At 40.4% G+C, this 20,821-nt stretch overlaps 1 protein-coding gene across 4 annotated transcripts in view; it reads right to left on the bottom strand.

Annotated features, from left to right (window-relative positions):
- Positions 1–20,821, bottom strand: part of FN1 (fibronectin 1) — a 76,444-nt gene that overhangs the window by 25,772 nt on the left and 29,851 nt on the right. For 2 of the 4 annotated variants that reach the window (XM_006019957.3, XM_025199347.1), the window contains exons 13-27: positions 20,051–20,172; positions 18,153–18,318; positions 17,660–17,836; positions 16,370–16,498; positions 16,168–16,257; positions 15,361–15,555; positions 13,626–13,898; positions 9,906–10,172; positions 7,691–7,785; positions 6,909–7,077; positions 6,303–6,389; positions 5,071–5,262; positions 2,579–2,851; positions 1,327–1,509; positions 9–98 (exon numbers count right to left, since the gene is read on the bottom strand). In XM_006019957.3, the coding sequence (XP_006020019.1) occupies positions 9–98; positions 1,327–1,509; positions 2,579–2,851; positions 5,071–5,262; positions 6,303–6,389; positions 6,909–7,077; positions 7,691–7,785; positions 9,906–10,172; positions 13,626–13,898; positions 15,361–15,555; positions 16,168–16,257; positions 16,370–16,498; positions 17,660–17,836; positions 18,153–18,318; positions 20,051–20,172 (2,508 nt within the window). The remainder of the gene's footprint in view (positions 1–8; positions 99–1,326; positions 1,510–2,578; positions 2,852–5,070; positions 5,263–6,302; positions 6,390–6,908; positions 7,078–7,690; positions 7,786–9,905; positions 10,173–13,625; positions 13,899–15,360; positions 15,556–16,167; positions 16,258–16,369; positions 16,499–17,659; positions 17,837–18,152; positions 18,319–20,050; positions 20,173–20,821) is intronic. The other 2 variants (XM_006019958.3, XM_006019960.3) reach the window with 1 other exon arrangement.

The following is a 20,821-nucleotide window of genomic DNA, read 5'->3' as shown; positions in this document are numbered from 1 at the left end:
ACACTTACCTGTTTTCTGCACACCAGTCAAAGGGACACTTTCATGTTGCTCAGAGATGCTATAGACCTTCACCAGATATTCAGTGCCAGGCAGGAGATCTGAAGGATTGAAGCATGGCAGTTTAGACACTCACAGTTACCAGACTCTCAGCTGCAGTTGCAGCTTCTTACATGGAATTACTTATCTTTGCTTATCAAGTAGCTCTATCCAAAACCAGAGTCTCATCCATAGTTAGAAATCTGAACCCAGGTGAGGCTTCAGCATTTTCAGGAATGGCTTTTTTGGCTCACTGGAATCCTTAATCTGTAAAAAGCATTAGTAGTGGGTCCTCCCTCCCCTTTCTGCCCCAAGGGCATTGTTTTGAAGGGTTGCCCAGAACTGATTAGTTTGCCACACAACCTTTCCATCCAGCTCTGCAAATATAGTTAAGCTAGGTCACTGACAGATGTAAACTGGTATTGCTCCACTGATTTTCAGTGAAGATATTTTGATTTGCATCAGATAAGAATTTGGCTCTTTAAATTTAGAAAGCACACAACCCACTTACATTGTTTCTAGGGTGGAGAAGGAATAAAGTTTTTTTTTTTGTATCCAGAGGAGCAAATTAATTACAGGGTTAAAATTTCAAATGGTGCAGTTATTTCTTTTTCAGAAAGCTACAGAGTTAACGAAGCAAAGCCCCATGCCCCGCCAATCACTGACCTTTGGCAAACAATACGAACTGACATTTAATACCTAACCTAACTAAAAATCCAGATCGATTGCCTCACAGCAGAGTGCATCATAGTCCTTGACTTATCAAGAAAACCCTTATGGGTTTTGACCATAGCTTAGAACAATGAGCCAAACCAATGGGCCAAATCATATCTGTGGTAAACTTGTCCTATTCCACTGAAGGCAATGGAGCCACATCAAGTTATTCTCCATCAGAATATGGCCCCTTATATTTATTCCAATTCATTTCTTGCTTTTGCCTCCTCCTTTGGAGTGTACTCTAATAAAGAATTTGTAACAGGGTTGGAGTTCTCAATTTGTTCAGAAGCTTGATCACATCTTAATAGGGGTTACTTCAAGCCCCAATTCACTTTTCATTTGCAGTCAACTAAGCACATTCCTTCTATTCATGACTACACAACGTCCCTGTTACAGACAACAAATATGTAGCTGGAAACAAGTCGGGGGGGCAGGGAGAGGAGCTCAAGCAGCTCTCTACAAACCACCAGCAAATGCTCCTAAGACCACCAATAATCAAAAGATTTCAGCCCAAGATTTGCTGCTGGAGAGAAGTGTATTACATTTGGTTGGACTCTGCAGTTAACCTCTTACTTTGTAAATACACTGATCTGTCAGTGGGCGAAATAGTCAGCTCTGCAACATCTTCCTCATTCTTCACTGGGGAGTAACGCACTAGGAAACTGCTCAGGACAATAGAGGTTGGAGGAATCCAGGCCACTCTCATAGCATCGGGACCCACACTGGTGAAGCTCAGGTCAGTTGGAGCAGGAACAGCTGTGGGCAAAGCATTTTTTGTTAACATTCTCTGGGAGGTAAGAGTGTGCTCAGGCACAAGTTCATAAAATCTACAAAGAAAACACCTCATGCAAAAAGAGGCTACTGTGTCTGACCCATGCAAACATACTCCTAAACTACATTTGGCTCCACTATGGTTAAAAACCAGTTTTACTACTGTTAGGCTCCTTTAACCTCTCAGCAATAATTGATACTTCAATGTATTCTGTAGAGCTAATTTGAAAACAAGGCAGCAGGTCTATAATATGGCTTTTACAGCTGGATCTCACATTACAGCTATGAAGCCAAGAGAGGCTTAAGTTGCCATACAGCAGCCAATAGATGAAAAAGTCTTGTCCAGATGTTATAATGCATGCACAAGGGAGGAGATGGGATATCTGTTAAGTTCCTACAACTCTACAACTACTTGTGTGTGAGGTTCCAGAACATAGGCAGTTTATGCAAACATGACAGGGTTCCATGCAAAAACCAGTTTTTGACTCATCTTCTGCCCATGCACTAGAGAGAAGGACCTTGACAGAGTGACATGCCTGTCACTAGCGCAGGCTCAGGGACCAACATTTCTTATTTACCTTTTAGGACATTGTTGAAAGAGTCATGCCACCACTAAAATACAACGTTAACATCTCAATTAACCTGCCCAGTGAGAAAGTCAATGGACTCTCTACTAAGTCACATCTACTGAATGAATCCTCTCTTTCTGGATCTCATGTTACTTTGCAGATTGCAACTCAGGATATTTGGAGATTATAAACTCAGATTTTGCATTGTCAGTGAATCCAACTGCAGTCTGAAAATCTGAGCAGTTAACATGAGTAAACTCCCAACTTCACAGTTATTCTGCTATGTTGGAATGAAATCCATGGACAGAATCAAAAAGTGCAAACTGCACATCAACCCTTATATTTAAAACAGGAGCTAGGCCTCATCTAGCCTGTCCCATTATAGTGAGTGGCTCGATTCTTCCTGAACACCCCAGTTGTCCCAGCAGCTAGTGACAGCATGAAACACTGTCCATGATGCAAACACAGAAGACTTCAAAATTCACCCGTTTGCTGTGTCAGAGTGGTAGGGGCACTCTCTCCACCATTAATAAGTGTGATTACACTGATGTCGTAATCAATGCCCGGCTCCAGGCCTGTGACTGTGTAGTATCCTATTGAGGAGTCCACAAAATCTTCAAAAATAGGGACACTTTCTCCTCCTGCAACTACTGTGATGCGGTAACCAATAATGGTGGAGGAGTTTAGCGGGGTCCACCTCAGGCCGATGCTCGTATCAGTTATATCAACAAAGCTTAGGTCAGTGAGCTGCGGCACTTCTACTGATTTAAAGAGCAAAAGGGAAAGGCAAAGACACATTGAGGCAAAAGAAAAGAGGGAAAAAAATAAAGCAGTGTTCATCAGATTACACGTATTAACATTGAAATGTTAAAGCAATTAGGGTGATATGTGGCATTTTTCTCTTGAGGGCCGAATTGTGCTAATCTTTCTTATATTCAATAGCACTGCACTACTCATGTATGACCAGTTTCACAGGGGTAACTCCCAAAGAAAATCTCAGCCTTACTGGGATTTACAAAAGTGCCTAAGCAGGTAAAGGGATGGGACAACTGGGCCCTATGATTTTTGTTCATTTGTTTTGTTTTATGATTATCTTTAAGACCTACCCAATTTCAGCAATTAAAAAAACCCTTCTTCTGCCAACTTATATATGTGTATGAAAGAAATTGAAATACTTTAATTGCCCCTCCAAAATGAATTGTTCAGTTCATAACATTATCTATCCATTTGGAATGTAGCTGATGAAAACCCCGCTAGCTCCAAATGAAGCTAGCTGCTGTTAATTGGCATATCTTTATTAACATAAATGAAGCTACAATAGTTTCCCAGCTGAGATGTGGCCCAGTATTCCTAAAGTTCCACTGTTACAGCTGCAGCACACATGCTAAAAAAAATCCCAAACTTGGAAGCAAGAAAATGTTTTACATGGAAAAAACTAAGTGGTTAAAAATGGGCCTTTCTAGGTTACAGATATTCCATGTGAAACTCACAGCATCATCATGCTCAGAATGTTAATCCAGACACTCTAGATCTACTTGAATGTAAAAGTTTGGAACCTAGGTAGTTTATTCAAACATTACAAAGTTTCATGCAAAAACAGTGTCATGCGACTGAGAGAAATTGACTTAGTTTCTTAACTAAACCATTTTAATCTCCCCAAACAAAACCACTAAATTAGGATTCATTTTAAATATCCTTCAAAATGTATCCCGTGTTTTTGCATGGCTAAGGTACCTGTAAGACTTATTCCTATGGACATCACAACTTTAGCAAAGCCGCTCTTTTCTAAGGATTAGACTCAACAGAAATTGGGAAATTGGCTTTGTCTTTAATCTTATAGGTGCCAAACTTCTATTGATGTAAAGTGACATTTTGACTCCAAAGTCAATACAACTATGCTACTTTAATCCAACAGAGTTTGGCCCTATAAATTTAAGAGTGCAAGCCCCGAGACAATGGGAATCATAGATGCTCTCCCCATCTCAGGATCTGACCCTAGTAAAAGACCGGTGGCTTATTAGGGTCATTAGGTGGAAAAGAAAATATGGGATAGAAATGGTGTAAAAGGGTGTTGTATTTGATAACAGAACATTGCAATATTGCTCAATTTTGAAAAACCATCATTTTACAGACTAAGTGCAACAAAATGCTAATTTTCTGTAAAATATCTATTTATCCGCATGGAATATATTTTCCATATCACCTTGAAAGAGCAATAAAAGACACAAAGGATGACATTTTAGTACATCTTCCAGTAGAGGATGGCACAGGGTTGAAGCTATTATTGCTTTAATTATTACAGTACTGCCGCCTTGGTTACCCCTGAGAGCATATGGCATCCCAGTGAAGCATAGAAATTTTAAAGCAGTGTTAAGAGCCAAGCATTTGCCATACATAATAGCTGGCATCATTTCAGGACTTCGCAGAAACAAAACAAACAAAGCCCTTGACAAAGCAAAATGAAACCAAATTCTCCAGAGAGATGAATGTTAATTTTACTGCTATGTCACTGCAATTACAAAAGGCAAGTTCCAATGTGACATCCTTGTAGGCAATGAAGAGTAGTATAGAGAAATAAGCTACATTTACTTGCCTTGTTACTTCACCTATTCCAGAGAAGAAGTAACCTCCTCTTAGATCCTTTCAGTAATGCATTACTTCCTTCCTTCCTCATCTCAACCAGTGCAGCTCTGCTGGTTATTGTGCAGCAGTCATTCTAACCCACTTGGTGAAAGGGTGTATAGTAGTCCCACTGAGCTAACTTCCCTTCCCATTCCATCTACAGATGGCAATGCAAGTGGCTCATACAGAGGAGTAAAGGGGTTTAATTTGCCCCCTCTGTCACCTGCCCCATGTGCAAAATGAATATCTAAACCTGCAGTCCTCCTCCAGCAAAGTCTATGTGTTTTCTGCATGCTGACTTGTAGGGTCAGCCTACTGCTGTAATGGCTGATGCCACTCCTTGTCCTTTTTTTACCTTGTGTGATGGTTTTGGAGATGGGGATGCTTTCCTGGTTGCCCTTGACTGAATACACACTGACGTTGTATTCCACTCCAGGGCTCAAATTTTCAAAGGTGCAGTAAGTCTGTTCTGCACTGACCACTTCTTCCAGGGTGTAACCTTGCTGTCCACTGGTAGGAGCAGTGGTAATTCTGTACCCAGAAATACCTTAAATACATAAAACACAAGAAGAAATGAGTCCATGCTATATTTATTCAAATCAGGCATATATAATTGCTTGTATCTTACCCTCCTGATCATACCCAAACTCCTGGTCCTGGCAGGCAAGTACACATTCATTTGGAGTTGACACATAAAGAAAAGTTTCCAAAGAGCTGCCCAGTGGAGACTTAGCTGAGCAGTTCCCATAGGTATTAATGGGAGATGCATGCTTATTCAGGGGGATTCAGTGGCAGAGAGGTTAAGGCATCTTGCCGTGGCACCAAATGTCTAAGTTTGACCTTTGCTCTGGACTCATACCAAAGGCTATCCCCTCTGTGGAGTTACTTATAAGTAGATATCTGGTCATTTGCCAGGTGATCAAAGGCAGACAGGATGCTAATGACATAATTCACTTGTGTGATGGTGGCTATGGAAACTGACATGCCTTAACCGTGCTAGGTCAAGGGCCACTAGGGTCAGGTGACACTTGACTTTTATCTGATATGATCACTCATTCCAGCACTTTGACTATTCACTCTTAGGAGTTCAAGACAAATTTCTAGTGACACAAAAGACCACATTTATAGACCCGGGATTGGATTTTCTAAAGTGCTCAGTGTTGACTTAATTGTTCTTGTAGAAGTCAGTGGTAATATTCCCATTGGCTTCAATGGGAGAAAGCGAGTGCCCTGGAAATCCCATGCATGGTTTCCATTGCATACACCCAGTTTTTACCACCATAAATCCTCTCTTTCCTTTAGTCTGTTTTATAACTGGAGGGAATATTTGAGTTCAGCTTAAAACCATTTCCATTATATTTTGAAAAATAATTTCACATGGAATGTAAGGCAGATGGGGAGGTGGAATATTTGTACTATACTTCATTGTATTTCAATGTAACAAAGTTAAATGGCAACAAAATGTTTATTTGGTGACCAGTTAATAAAGTAGGAGCTGCTGGTAACATGAATGTAATGCAAGTCAGTGTAATTACACTTGACTTCGGCTGATTTGATGGAAAGCAATTTGTGCCTATATGCAATTACCTGGAGTGGTACTTCTATCCCAGGATACAGTCAGGACTCCTGTGTCTGGGTTAGGCTCCAAATGAAGGGTAGTTGGTGGGGACAATGCTACAAGAAACCAAATAAATGATTAGTAGATCATTCAAAGAATCATTATTTCCTTTAATGAAGAAACCCTACTTCCTTGTTGTGATTAACTAAAAAAATGGATTATTTCAGAACTGGTCTTTGCTCTGCCCCATGTATTAAAATAAAATGGCATACATGTATCAAAGAGAAAATAAATGAGACTGGGGGAGACAAAGGGAAGGACATAGGGAGACAAATACTACATTTGAAGCCTTTCCATTCATGCCAACTGGAACTGTATCAGGCACATACATTTCAATGTTCTTTATAAGCAGTCAGTGCCATTTGTCTCAATAACTACAAGAAGGAATTGGGGAACAGAGTCATGCCTGTGGTAGCAGAGGTAATACTGCAAGTCAGTGACACAGGTGACATGATACTAGAATCCAGATGTCCCTAGTCCCAGTCTAGTACTTTATCCCTGGATAAATTAGGGATGAAATCAAGGCAGAGTACAAATATGGAAGGTAATCATGGGAAAAATCAGAGGTGTCTTACGTGTAACTACACTCTTGATGATTGGATTCTCTCTCTCCTCGCCGTCCATCAGGACTGAAATGCTGTAGATGTATTCTACTCCAGGAGTCAGGCCAGATATGACAATGCTACCAGATTCAGAAATCACCTCCCGTGGGGCTTCTCCACCTTGACTTGGTCGCACACCCAGCTGCCAAGGGGAACCAAGTTTGAAAAGTCATGTCTTAGTCTTGCATACTAACAAGTTAGGTGCTTACAGGCATGCTATAAACCTCTTCCCCAGTGACCCTAGCATGGGTCTGCGTATTTCATACTAATCATTAACGAAGTAGTTGTGGGGAAGCTAGCCTATCTTCAATGCCATCTCTTACACAAAGGGCACATATAGAGTGCACCTCTGTAAACCAAGGGGAACATGATGCCACATACCAAAATGTGCTGATGCAACCTCACTGGGCGATAAGAATAAATCATCAGGATGCTTCATAAGTGGGCTGGCTCCAAAACTCATAGAAGTCAAATGAAAGACTCCCACTGAATTCAAGAGGCCTTGCACCAGGCCCGTTTTAGGCATCACTTCCTTGCATAAATATTTTAATCCCTGAATAGTCACTCCAAGAGAGGAACACAAGGCACTTAACTGTTGTACTCAATGCTATCATATTTGCAACTACATCTTTTCCCAGGCTATTAACTTCAACATGGCCCATGACCATTACTTCTTAACTGATCCTATTTGGGTGACAGCTACTATAATTAAGCAATAGGTGGGAGGGAAGAGCCAAGGACTTTAACTTTCCTACCTTGAAACCAATTCTTGGTGCAGGTGTCCAGGTAACCACAATGGATGTTTCTGTCACTTCTGTGTGATAGAGAGGGATTGAGCCCACTGGCTGCACTGTGAAATGAATTAATAAAAGGAGTTCATATTTAGCAATACTCAGACAGGCAGTCACAGAAACCTATGTTAACACACTTCTCATTCTACAGCTGCTCAGTAGAAGATAATGGTACAAAACACTAATGACTTACAATGTGACTTTCATGATCTTATTTTGGCCTTGTGTTTGTTCTCTACAAAATTAAAATCACAGAACTGTAATATTGCTTCATTTATGAAGTATACATTTTTGGGAGAGGCTGTCAATATTTGCTTTGCATTAAAATCTTTCTTTTAAAGTTCAAAATTTGGCTGCAAGTACATCCTGTGGTTAGACTTGGAAGCCCGGGCTTTTTTTTTTTTCCCCGTCTATAGCTAGATCAATTAAAAAATATATACTTTTTTCCCAAAAAGTAAATTCAAAATGTTGCCAACTCGTGTGATTTAACTCCAAGTCTCTGGTACCCTATTATGCTTACACAAGGATTTCAGATTTCACTTTTGAAAGTAAGTTTCTAGCCCTTGGAGTTGCACAGAAAGTTTGAGCATGAGTCCTATAGGCTCTCATCTCAAAAGGCAAATATAAAGAAACTAATGTGTAATATTTATTTTAAAATCACATACTTTGAGGGCATGAACAATTATTTTTAAATGCTGAGAGCTGGCAACAATGAATTTGACAACCAATTTGTCCAAAAGCTCAATTGTTTTTGGTGGTGCTGTGCAGAGAAATCAAAATATTAGGGTTTAAAAAAGATACTAGTTGGGCACAGGGCCTCACGGAGCCTCTCTCTTCCCAGCCATAAGTTTGGGAAAGAATGCTCTCCTGGGGAGGGTAAATATACTTACTGGCCCAATGGGCAGCTTCTTCCATTTGGGCCCTTTATCTACAATGTCCCAGGCCAGTAGTTATGACTCTAGTTCCCTCTATTCATCTCCCCTACTCAAACCCAAAGACATTCCCTTGTCTCTTGCCCTCAGCAGCATCTTCAACCCAATATGGCAAAAGGTAATTCAAACCAAGTTTGAGGAGCTTTATCAAGCTCTGTGATGAGCCCAACCATATGCCAGCTGGTAGGAGTGTCACAAAGAAACCAAAGCTCTTGATTAAAGCAGTCAGCCCAGAATATCTCTAAAGAAATCATCAGATTTACTCTGAATTGACACCAGTGTAAATAAAAGCAATATATTGGCCCACTGGTCCATACATGTGACCCAGATTGGACCCTTCCACTCAGCTGGATATAGAAGGCCATGCTGTGTCATAAGGAGGAAATGGATTCCACTTAACAGAGATTCTGTGGAGCAATTACCTCTTTGCTGTAAGGTCACTTAAGTCAATAGTGTTTCTCCAAAGATAAATGTAGACCCTTTCTTTTAACTTCATATTTCTTTTCAAACAACAACTTATGCTCCTTTGAACAGAGGATGTGGCTCTCAGCCTGACCAATGCGGGTTTTTTCCCCCTGAGGTTTGTTGGTTTATATTGCAACTTCACCATAATTTAAATAGTGAATCATATTATTTGTATTCATATCTTATTCTTTCTAAAAGGATGTTAGGTTTTTAAGAAACGCATATTAAGCCTATAATCCTTTGGGAAAAGCCTCTTTTTATATTTTTTCATATCAAACAGCAGAAATAAAAGGGACAGAGGTCAACATAGCTAATATATCATACTTGTGTCTGTAACTATAAAAAGTATCCACTCTTTGTGAAATGATACAGTCCAACTGCAGAAATACTACCTTTTGATTTTTTTTTGCAAACTTGTGAATAACTTTTTTCCACTTCCCTGTGAAGAATGTCTGATTACAACGATTTTTCACCTTTCATTTAGAATTTTTAAAACCCAACCCCAATTTTTTTTTTGGTATCTTATTGTTGAAAAGTGAACATGTTTTTGTTTCTTCAACATTTTAAAACATTTTGTTGAAAATTTTTGAAGATGAACCCTTTTCTGTTTCAGCCAGAATTTCTCTCAGGAAAACACCTAATTTCTTGAATGGCTCTATCTAAACTTTATTTCAAAGTATTCCTTTAGAAAAGCAAACTAGAACAGCAACTCTCAGCACAAAACCTACAGCTTTGAAGACAGCAGTGTTATCAAGCAATGAATAGGAACCCATTGTGCTTACAAGTTGTGAAGACCCCAGTTTCTCTGGTGCTTTGCTGGTTGCCTTTCATTGCTACAAGGTATACAGTATACTCAGTCCCAGGCTGCAGGCTCTTTAATAGGTATTTAATGACAGATGGTCCCACATTATAGTTCCTTGGCTGGCCTCCTCTCGTGGGACCTATAGTCAGTCTGTATCCTGAGATTGGAGCACGTGGTGGAGTCCAGGTCACCAACACTGAAGATTCAGTAGTATTGATAAACCTCAGGTTGGTGGGGGCATCCAGTTCTAAAAAGGAAAGCAAAACGAATGTTAGTATTTCTGATGAGATAATAACACCCTGCTGCTGCTGTTAATTTCAAAATACGCCCGTCATGATTTTGAAAAACTGGGTCCTAGAATAGATTGCTAAATCCATATCAACACACTTAATGAAGTGGCCTGATTTTTAAAACTGTTGAGCCCAGCAGCTCTTATTGAGTTCATGATTGTTTCTGAGTACTTAGTAGAATTCTTTAATCAAGCTACTTAGGGTACATCCATACAAGCGCACGCATGTGATCTGCAGCACCTCAAACCTGATTGTGGGGCTGCAAACTGTATGTGGTAAATGTGCAACTGTGCGCTGTGCTGCAGATTTTCAGCACAGTGCCAAAACTTGATACTGGAATGTCCCACTATTAAAAAAAAATGCTGCAAAAAGCAGCATGGCGTAAGTGCACCACCAGAAATGGAACCTGGCTGTCTAGAGCTCTGGTCTGGCTGCTGGCCAGGCTCTGAACAGCCAGATCAGCATTGCTGCTGCCCTGGGAGACCAAGGGCCCCAGGTAAGGCTGCTAGGGCCAGCACAGGTGCTGGCCTCAGTCTCCCCTATCCCACTCAGGACAATTTGTCATGTCCCTATGTCAAGAACCAGTGCTACAAAGTCCTGAAGGCTCCAACAGACCAAAGTACCTAAACACATGCTTAGAGTTATGCCTGTGTTTAGTATTGTGCCTAGATCCAGGTCTAAATGAATGGAATAGAGATGTTACCCTTGACAAAGCATGTCCTTGTAAGAACTAAGGACCGGATTTTAAGAGATATTTAGCTGGCTAACTCTTATTGAAAGCAATGGAAGTTAGCAAATTCAATATGTTTTAAAAGTTGACTCTGAGTTGCAACCTTTTCTGTATCATGTTGCTGGAACCAGCACTTGTCAAAAAATTTCCATCAAGCCCTTTTTGATGAAAAATGGTTTTGATTAAATGGAAATTCTTTTGTGAGAAAATGTAGTTATCATAAAGCCCCAAAACAACGGCTTCAAAACAGGTTTGAGGACGGTCTCCATCTAGAATATAAAAAGCTGGTTGGGGGTAATAAATATAAATGTATCAAGTTGTATTTGTGTACCTCTACTACTATGCAGCCTTATTCCTCACACAAAATGGTTAGGGGGTCATATCTCATACGTAGATATGTACTCAGTTATCTGTTACAGAATTTGTTCCGCCAGCTCTGCTAGGGTTTTTCCTCACTTCCTTCTTCCATGTTAAAAACAACACACATGTGCACTCACACACAATCAGTTTATTTACAGACCTCTGTTTAACAGAAAAACAGAAAGGGAATCAAGTATGCACCGTGGGAAGACTGTTGCTGCTGGGTTTTATCTTGGGAACTCTGACTGCTTTCTTTTTCCCAGGACTTCTGATTACAGGACACAATTTATAGCATACTTTCTGAAATGTAGTTTAAACAAAACAGTTAAGTGAATGATCGTAGCCTCCAAGAAAATAATTCCAGAACTTTGCTACTAAGTCTGTGCAGAGCTATTCAATTGCCTATACTCAGCTTTGTATCCCACCAGGGACCATATTTCCAAAAGAGCTCCATATCCATTAAGGGACCTCAATGAAGTGGGCCAGATTTCCAGAAGTACTCAGAACCTACTAATCTCCATTAAGAACAAACTGTGAAATCTGTAGGTCTAACTGGGAGCTTTGTAAATGCTGCTATGTGAGGTTTGTGTGGGTGGGCATGTGTTTTTAAAGAGTGAAGCAATAGCAGAGTAAAAGATTTTCAAAAGTGCTTTCTCGTAGGACTACTGCTTAAGTTACAGACGTGTTTAGAAAAATCCCAATCAAATCAGGGATTTTTCTGTATCCCTGCTGCTTCCAGGGGGGATTGCTCTCAAGTATGCCATGCCCGGCTGCTCTCACTTGCCATGCCAAACCCAAAAAGTAAGTAGCAAAGCCTTTCTGGGAGCCCCCCCCCCCCCCGAGCAGCTCTCAAAGCATGCATCTCCAATATGCTAAACCATGCCATGGAGCATGGTTTCCTTATCTCATTTCCAGATTTGGCACATGTGGACAGAGACAGGCAGGTGAGGGATGCTCAAGTATGTACTCCCAGGACCACCAGGAAACCAATGAAGACATACCCGCAATCCTCTAGGTGCTTAGAAAACACCACTCTTCATGTCCAGGCATCTAAACTGTTTTGGAAACTTAAAAGATTTACAGACCTTCTACTTCCCTGCTTTTAGGTGCCCTGAACCAAATTTTCAACAGTTGTAAGCCCCTTTTCAAAAGGGTAGAGCAGTGGAAGCTGCAGAGGGTTAAATGCTTTTGAAAGGCTAGTCCAGGTTTAAGAGTAATATGAACAAACTTTCAAAATCAAGGACTGGACCTTACTCTAGCAACATTTTGTAGGGTTGTGCAATACTCAAGTATGCATTTTCTGGATTCTCTCTTTGATCTGCCTTTCCTGGGTTGGGAAAGCACTGCAAGGGGCACATCAAAGATGCTGAGCTCCTTTGGATTCCTCTTAACATGTTTATCCAATACCTCACTCCTTTCTGTGATTCTGGAAAATAAGGAATTGCCAGATTTCCTCTACCTTTTTCTCACCCAAGGAGCCAGGAATTTTACACTGAACAGAAAGTAACATATAGGACTCATACTGCAATACTGTCACTGACAAAACTAGGACAGGATTTGACCAGACAGGATTAGTATGAAAAATTCACGAATTATGAGCCTGATCAAAAGTCCACAAAAAAAAAAAAAAAAAATCAACATGAAAACTTCCAGAAACTTCACTGTGATGAGAGTGAAAAAAAGGTATAAAGAATGTTTTATAGCAAGTTAGCAATCCGTCTTGAACACACATTGTATAAATATAAAGTCCTAGATATATTGAATGTCGAGTAATTCTGTGCATCCTGAAATACATTGTGGGGGTATCTGATAAAAAAAAAAACCCTACAGGACTAACTTGGTAAAACCAAGACCCAGGGCACAAACCAAGTTCTCAGATGCACAGACACAGCATCTACTGAGGTGATCATGAGTCAGGCGTGCATGTCAGCTATTATAATTACGACTGGGGTTTTCAAAGAAAACTAAGCAAGGTCTGCTCCCACAGCAAACAGAAATGGTGATGTCTTTGTAAATCAGACTCTCAGCTGTTTGATAGATGAGAGCTCTAGGCAGCCCATAAATTCTCAGTCAATTTAAAAATTTCAACTACATTAAACTGTTGGAAACTGCCATGAGAATTAAACTCCCATTGGAAAGCACTGGAGGAAAATAAATCTGCTAAAGAGATCAATGGTTGACTGACCGAATTCCCAGCTCTATATTTCTACTGAATGGGTGTCTCCTGGAGTAGAACTAAGTGTTCCATTTACATTTTACTAAAAGGAACCAAAAATATTCATTTCAATGTTCTTAAAAAGCTTAAAGGAAAGATGCTTACTGGTGGTTTGCTCTCCAGTCAATGGTTTGCTCTCCCTCCCATGGCTCACAGCAAAGATCTTAAAGACATAGGTTGTTCCAGGTAGAAGGTCGATGACCTCAGCAAAGGAACTCCTGGTAATAGGCAGTCTCTGTCCATGTTCACCAGGGTGGTGAACTGGGATCACCTCCACACGATAGCCAGACACAGCACTCTCAGGTGGGGTCCACATGATGGTAATTTTGACATCAGAAACTTCCACAAACTGTAGATCTCTGGGTGAAGGAATATCATCTAACAGAAGAGATCAGTACAGCTAATCAGAGCATGTCCTCACTGAATGACAGAAGTCTACACCAGCATGGTGTGAACCAAGAAAAAAAGTGAGTGTTTACTGAATAATACAATCTATTGACGCTGATCAAAACTGTTTACCAAACAGAGAAATGTCAAGTAAACCTTATCTTTAAAAAAATTCCTGAAAGTATCTGTGTACATCTGAAATGCCATTGAGGAGCTTAAAAGATTTTGTTCTATGATTTATATATGACATTTTGTTGGCACAAAAGGAAAAACTGAATAATCAAATGTACTAAGCAGCAGAATGTCAAGTTCATACAGAACCACAAGCTTGACAAAGTACATTCTGGGACTGGAAACAAGAATCTTTTGCAAATTAAAGGAAAGGATTTTGAAAACCTGCAGCAAATTCAGAGGGTCTATAATTAACTTAAAATTCAACATCTTTATAATTAAACAACTACTGGCTCTGATTCTGGTCTCACTGAAGTCGAAAGCAAAAAACTCTCATGACTTCAGCATTGTGGGGCCAACGTGGATTCATACACTCAAAGCAGGTTTCCAGTTAAGACCTCTGTACAAGCACTGAAGCTGCATTAATGCTAGCCAGCACAAACTTCTGTAATTTTCAGAACAAATGGATGCCAAATCATAAAATCCTTGGGCCAACTTTATTCCTGGTGGATTCCCACTGTGAAAACATTATGCTTGCTACTTTCAAGGATATCTAATTCCCCTGCCAGTACACCAAATTCTAGTTCTTTTAGTATATTTCCTTTTGGTTTTGTTACTCAATCTAACTGATCGCTTTAAAGTAATGCCATTTTTTTCAAGCTGAAGTCCCTAGCATAAAGCCCCAATGTTAATAAAAGTGCTGCGAAATTTCCACTCCTATTGACTTCAGTGGAATAGGAAAGAACTTGGCCCCTGAGGAAAAAAAAGCAGGCTAATTATAGCTAGTGGATCCACGTATGTGATCCAATACATCTGAAATGAATGGCCTAAATATCAGGGCAACAAGGTACATTTTCAATAGTAGCAGCACTTGCACTCAAGGTACCTCTTTATGATGACACAGGAAGCTCTTATGGTTATCTTCCATATATGTAGACATGGTCCTATAAAACAAGCCATCTTTTGACTGGCGTGTAATCTTACCGTTAGGTATGAAGCCTTTGCTAATTAAAATGACTGATTTTAAGTGATAATCTTTCATTAACATTTGACTTATCCATGTTCGTGGTTAAAGCTTATATAGTCACTGAAAATTAGTGAGGTTTACAATTAAAGCCAATGTTGATTACAAGCCTGCTCAGAGAATTTGCAGATGCTACATTTACAATTAAAAGTATACCCTCAGGTTCACATATTCCTTTCCACTTGGCTTCTCTGTCTCTTTCAGATTAATCTATAATATCTACCATAATATATCACAGGGAGTGTTCTGGCTTTTTACCTGCACGTGGGACACCTGTGGTTTCCTGCTGGATAAAGACAGGAGTACTCTCCTGATTTTCTTCCACTGCATAAATGCTGATATTATACTGAACACCAGGCATTAAATCACTGAGGGTTACAGAGGTAGCAGTATCAGGCAGGTTCAGCTCAGTGCTGCTCCCTTCCACTGACGGTGCATAGATAATTCTGTAACCTAAAACAATGAAAACAGAGTCACCATTCATGCTCATGACAAGTTGAACAAGGAATAGTGAACATTTTATATGAACAGATTTCCCCAGATGATCCAAATAACATGCCTGAATGAGGTTTGCAGCTGTCTTCATCTATGAACCCCATCAAAAGTCAAGTTAGAGGCTCATAGTGGCCCTTTCCAAATATATCAGTCTCTAAAATGGGACAAAGCACATCTCTGGATAAGACGACCATGGCATTCTGAAGCAGTGATCTCTGGGTAACAATACAGTTTCCAGTGTGTTGTGGGGATGACTTGGGGACAAATAGGGGACACATAGGAAGATTAGCGGAGTTGTGGTTAAACAAGCCAGAACCTTAAAATAAACCTGCAGGGCTCTGTTTGTATTCCTCTCCTTGAAAACTGAAACATGGGCTTCAAATTATAAATTATAAACCCATTATAAAAATGTTACATAGTCTTTTCACCCTTAAAGGGGCAAGGTGAATCCTGCACTCCACATGAATTGCTCATCACCTCTGCTGGCCTCTGTATGTCCCTCTCTTTTTTAATGTCCAGTTTGAAGATTCCATTGATATTTTCAAACAGAATCACTTAAATGAGACAGACCTGTAATGGGAGCCTGTGGTCTGCTCCAGCTAACGACAATTGAGGTGTCATCCACACTTTCCACTGTGTGCTCTGGAGGTGCATCTGGTGCTATTTAAAGGAGTAACAAAGAAAAAAAATGAAGTGAGGCCGAGACGGGACAATCTCTCTGATAAAACAAACACAGAATAGTGGTTTCCAAAGCTAAGGAGAAGACATGTACCTGTTGTCTGTGAAGTGGACAGGATCAAGTTCTGCTCTCCTTCTTCTGAGATCTGGTAGACATTAACTATGTACTTGCGACCAGGAAGCAAGTCAGGGATGTTAACAGAGGTGGCTGTGCTTGGGAGATCTTTATGGCGGGGGAAAAAAAAAGAAAAGGCTTAGCAATTTGGCTGTTTGTTCACCAACTCCCCTCCCCATCCCTCCCAGAAACATGAGAGGCTTAGGTTCAAGTCTAGTTCTGAGTGAAAACATTTGAAAAAATTGTGTTTGGTTTAAACTTAATCTTTAGTCGACATCTCAAGAACTCCACACAATTTAGGTTAGTTAGCTTTCTAAAACTGGCAAGTCTGCCTGGAAGAAGCCAGGACCTGGAGTAGTGAGGGCACTGGAATGGCAGGCCCATGTAGACAAACCTTTATATCACCTCAGCTGCATTCTGCCTGGCATTAAGCACTGATATGCAGCAAACACTGATTCTGTACCAAATTATACCCCAAGTTCCTTATTTGGCCCAGAAAGGTTAGAAAAATGATCTGAAGGATCCAGGGATAATCAGTGTCAAGCTTTCAGCAGGGCAGCAGTTGAACAGAAATAAATCAGTGACTGTTATTCTCTCTCACACATTCTTTTTTATAACACGCAAATCCCCGTGGCACATAAGCATTATCTAGCCTCATAAATCCCTGTGAAATATTATGAATCTCATTTTTCAGAAAGGTTAGGATTAAGCAGCCCAAGGTCAGACAAGAAGTATGTGACAGAGCTAAGAAATTAACCCAAATGTCTGTAGTCTAGCCCACTACTAGATCATCCTTCCTGCATTATCTAAAATGCTGATATTACAGAACAGGAGTAGGCAATGCTTGGCACGAGTGCCAGAACATGGCATGTGCAGGGATTTAGCTTGGCATGCGTGCATTGGGGCAGACAGTGGGAAAGGGGCTGTGGCTGAGCTATCACAACAAGGATCGGGTCCATCACGACTACCCTGCTGTCTGCCCCTGGCATGCCAACATCTTACAAGTCAATGTTGTGGGTGTTTTTGGCACTCCGCCCAAAAACACTGCCAACCCATTATAGAATGGTGAGGGCACAATACAAAAATATGCCATTATCCAAAATAGGTATGTTTCTGATAATAACAACTGAGGGACTCAGCCATGCATAAGTATAGAAAGTCCAAGTCCTGGACTGGTATAAATGAGAATAGCCCCCCTGACTGCCACGGGGCTCTAGCAGTTTACCACTGGTAAGAATCCGACCCAAAAGGTCCAAACATCGTCCTTACCAAGATACTGAGGTTCGTCGCCCTCCTCGCTGAGCTCATATTCCACACGGAATCCTGATACAGTGTCAGAAGCGGAAACCCAGGAGACTACAAAACTACTGGCTGTGATTTCTGTGACTGATTCAGAGGTAGCAACCATAGGAGTAAGTGGAGTTGTCTCTCCAACAACTGTGTTGCCTAAAGAGGAAAGAGATGGGGAATGGAAATAAATGTTATCTGAAAGATCAAATACCAATCCAGGAGAAATGAAGGGCAAGATTCTCAGCTGGGATCATTCAGTTCAGCCCCACTGACTTATTTTAGTTAGGATCTGGCCCAATTCTTTTCAAGCAGGGAAGTCCACCATGAGGCGCATAAAAATTCACTTTAAAATAACATCCTGATAGGATGCAGCTCATTTGTAATACGAACAAATAATTCAGCGAACTACCTTGCAAAGAAGTGAAATATGGAAAAGTCCTGGGCTGGAATTCTACGCCCTGGTTTTACTTACTGATCACAGCTGTAGTAAAATCAAAGCGGGTGAGTTCTCTGAGTCCATACTGTTGCACACTGACAAGCTGTCCTTCATATATTACACCAGGTTTCAGGCCTGAGATGGTGTAGGAGTTCAAGTGACCAGGGATGGTGGCTTCCTTCCAATGTACTCTGGAGTTTTTCTAAAAGAACAAAGCCATACACTGTCATGGAAGAGAGCTCAAAGACCAAAAGTAGAGAGATCTAGCTAGCTAAGCTTCTATGTGATTTTCCACCACTGTGACGTCTGAACAGGACTAATATCCAGATAAACAGCCCCTCATGGGGAAGCGCAGGCAGGGAGCTATCTATAAACAGGTTGGTTAATTTACAATGGGGTACTGGATAACGATACAGTTGAACTTTATTTAATATTAGAGGTATCCAGAGAGGTCTTAGGCAATACACACATTGTAACCATTCTTCAAAAACAAAACAAAACCTAAAATCACACATTAATTCTACAACAAGTACAAACAACTGGATTGTACATAGTTGGAAATCATGCAGAGAGCCATCATTTGAAAATCATGAACTGCAATATTTTTTTCTCCTCTTCCCTACTATTTCCTATGAGAAGTTCCCAAACAAAACCCCAGCTTAAAAAAGTTTCCCCTCCTCAACCGTGCTTAAATCCTATTACCTTAAGGCCATGATCCAAGCTCCACTAAAATCAGTAGAAAAACTCCTAGCAATGTCAGCAGGCTTTGGATCAAGACATCCTTGTTCTCTTAATAATGGGCAGTGGGTAGATATAAGCATGTTAAATAGTCATGTGAAAAGAGTGTTCTCTTGAGGACTGTGGGGCAATGCATTTGCACTAGTTAAGATGAATCATACATAATTATGAATAAGCCAGAAAGCAGCGGTTAACCAGCTGTGGCGTAGCGTTCACAGGAGAAGAGAAATGACCCGTGTTTATTTAATTTCCTGCCAGAAGTTTACATCTTCATTTCCTGCTTGTTTTTACCTCCTCACTTATGCGGTACAATCAAATCCAATTGTTGCAATTATACGTGGATAGTAAAAAACTGTGTTCCCTTCAAATAAGACATCTTTCACAAGGGCTAATTTTATTCACCCTAATTGAACCTACTACTATCCTTGCCAATAATGCAATTCATAAACACAGTGACTAGTACTGTTTGCAAAGACATCCATGATGACAGTACATGTTTATAGAACATCAGTCACCTTTAGTCCTAAATGCAAATGTCCCCTCCATTAGGGCATGGACACTGGATTAGTAACAAGACCAGCATACACTTTTTTTTAAATACCAAAAATACCTTTTTAACAATATGAGAATTTTCATGAGGAGCTACATTTCCTCGATATTTATGTGGGTTTTTGGTGGGGAAAAAACCCCAAAACAAAACAAAAAAGGAAAGGAGAGGGGATGTCTATAACACCTCAGCACCATGGTGAGAGTTGCATATGAGCCCAGCACCACATAGCTGGCTTTATAAATCCTATTTCAGGGGGTGATACATGCAAAATGGCCATAGTGTGTCTCACTACAGTGTTATATGGTGGTAATGAGGCAGACAGACATGCTCAAAATCTTTTGGTGTTTGGCATGGAAAAGACCTGCATGGGAGATGCTATAGATTTTGGTCAACAATCTGCTACAGCCCAGTGACATGTCAAACTAGCATGGTTAAGGCACACCGATTTCTTTAGACCACAACACAAAAAGGAGCAACATGGCTAGAACCACATCCAGCCACCTTAGATACTCCAGGTAGCCACTGACAGATGGGTTAAACTAGGATAGCGTTTGGCAAAAGTCCAGACAAAAGCTCAGACCTATACCTCTGTAGCTGTAGTGAGATGCTTTAACTGCTCTGCTCCTATGCAACCAGAAGTACTTACCGGTTTCCAGCGGAGAATGTACTTAGAAATGTGAGACGATTCGGGTGCATTCCACTGGATGGGATGGGAGTTGGGATGATTGGGACTCTCTGTGATGATCACCTGGACTGGACCAGTTGAACCTAAAATAAAAGTTTTCCATTTTAACTTAATGAGGGAATTTCCTCTTTGTTTGCTGTTCAGTCAGTGCATCTTTAAAATACTGGTGTCATTTGTCTAAGATTGTTGTATAAATATGAAATAAGTATATTTTCCTTCTATCCCCTAGGATCCAACATTCTTTATAGTGATTACTGTGGAGCACCCTAGTGGAGGCAGTGTTAACTTCATATTAATGAAAGAATATCACAGCATGCCTTTTCCTATGTCTCTGAATCAACTTATTTAACAAGCTGGATTTTAACCAACAGAAGAATAAGCATGGCTTGCGCACACAGACCCACAAATAAAAAGAAAAAACCAGGAGCTTTAGCTGTAGCCTGTCCAAAAGGAGACTTGTAGACTCAGAGGGCCTCATTCATTTCACGTGCTTTAGTGCTTTGCTAAATTGAAACCAAAAAACACTGACAATCTAATTCAATCCCAATTAGAGGTAGGTGAAAAGATTCCTATGACCACAGAAGTCATTAGACCAGGCCCATAATTCACAGCTCCTTTAGGCTTATTCATGATCCTCTGTTCTGTTCTTCATCACTTGCCTAGAAATGTGCTATGAAAGTCTTTCAGCTAAATGCCAAGAAGATCTCACTTCGAACATGCATAAGGCATTAA

This window comes from Alligator sinensis, unplaced genomic scaffold (assembly GCF_000455745.1).
Source record: "Alligator sinensis unplaced genomic scaffold, ASM45574v1 scaffold233_2, whole genome shotgun sequence".
Classification (NCBI taxonomy): domain Eukaryota; kingdom Metazoa; phylum Chordata; order Crocodylia; family Alligatoridae; genus Alligator; species Alligator sinensis.
Note: the sequence above shows the minus strand (reverse complement) of the source record. Positions and strands in the feature narration are given on the sequence as shown.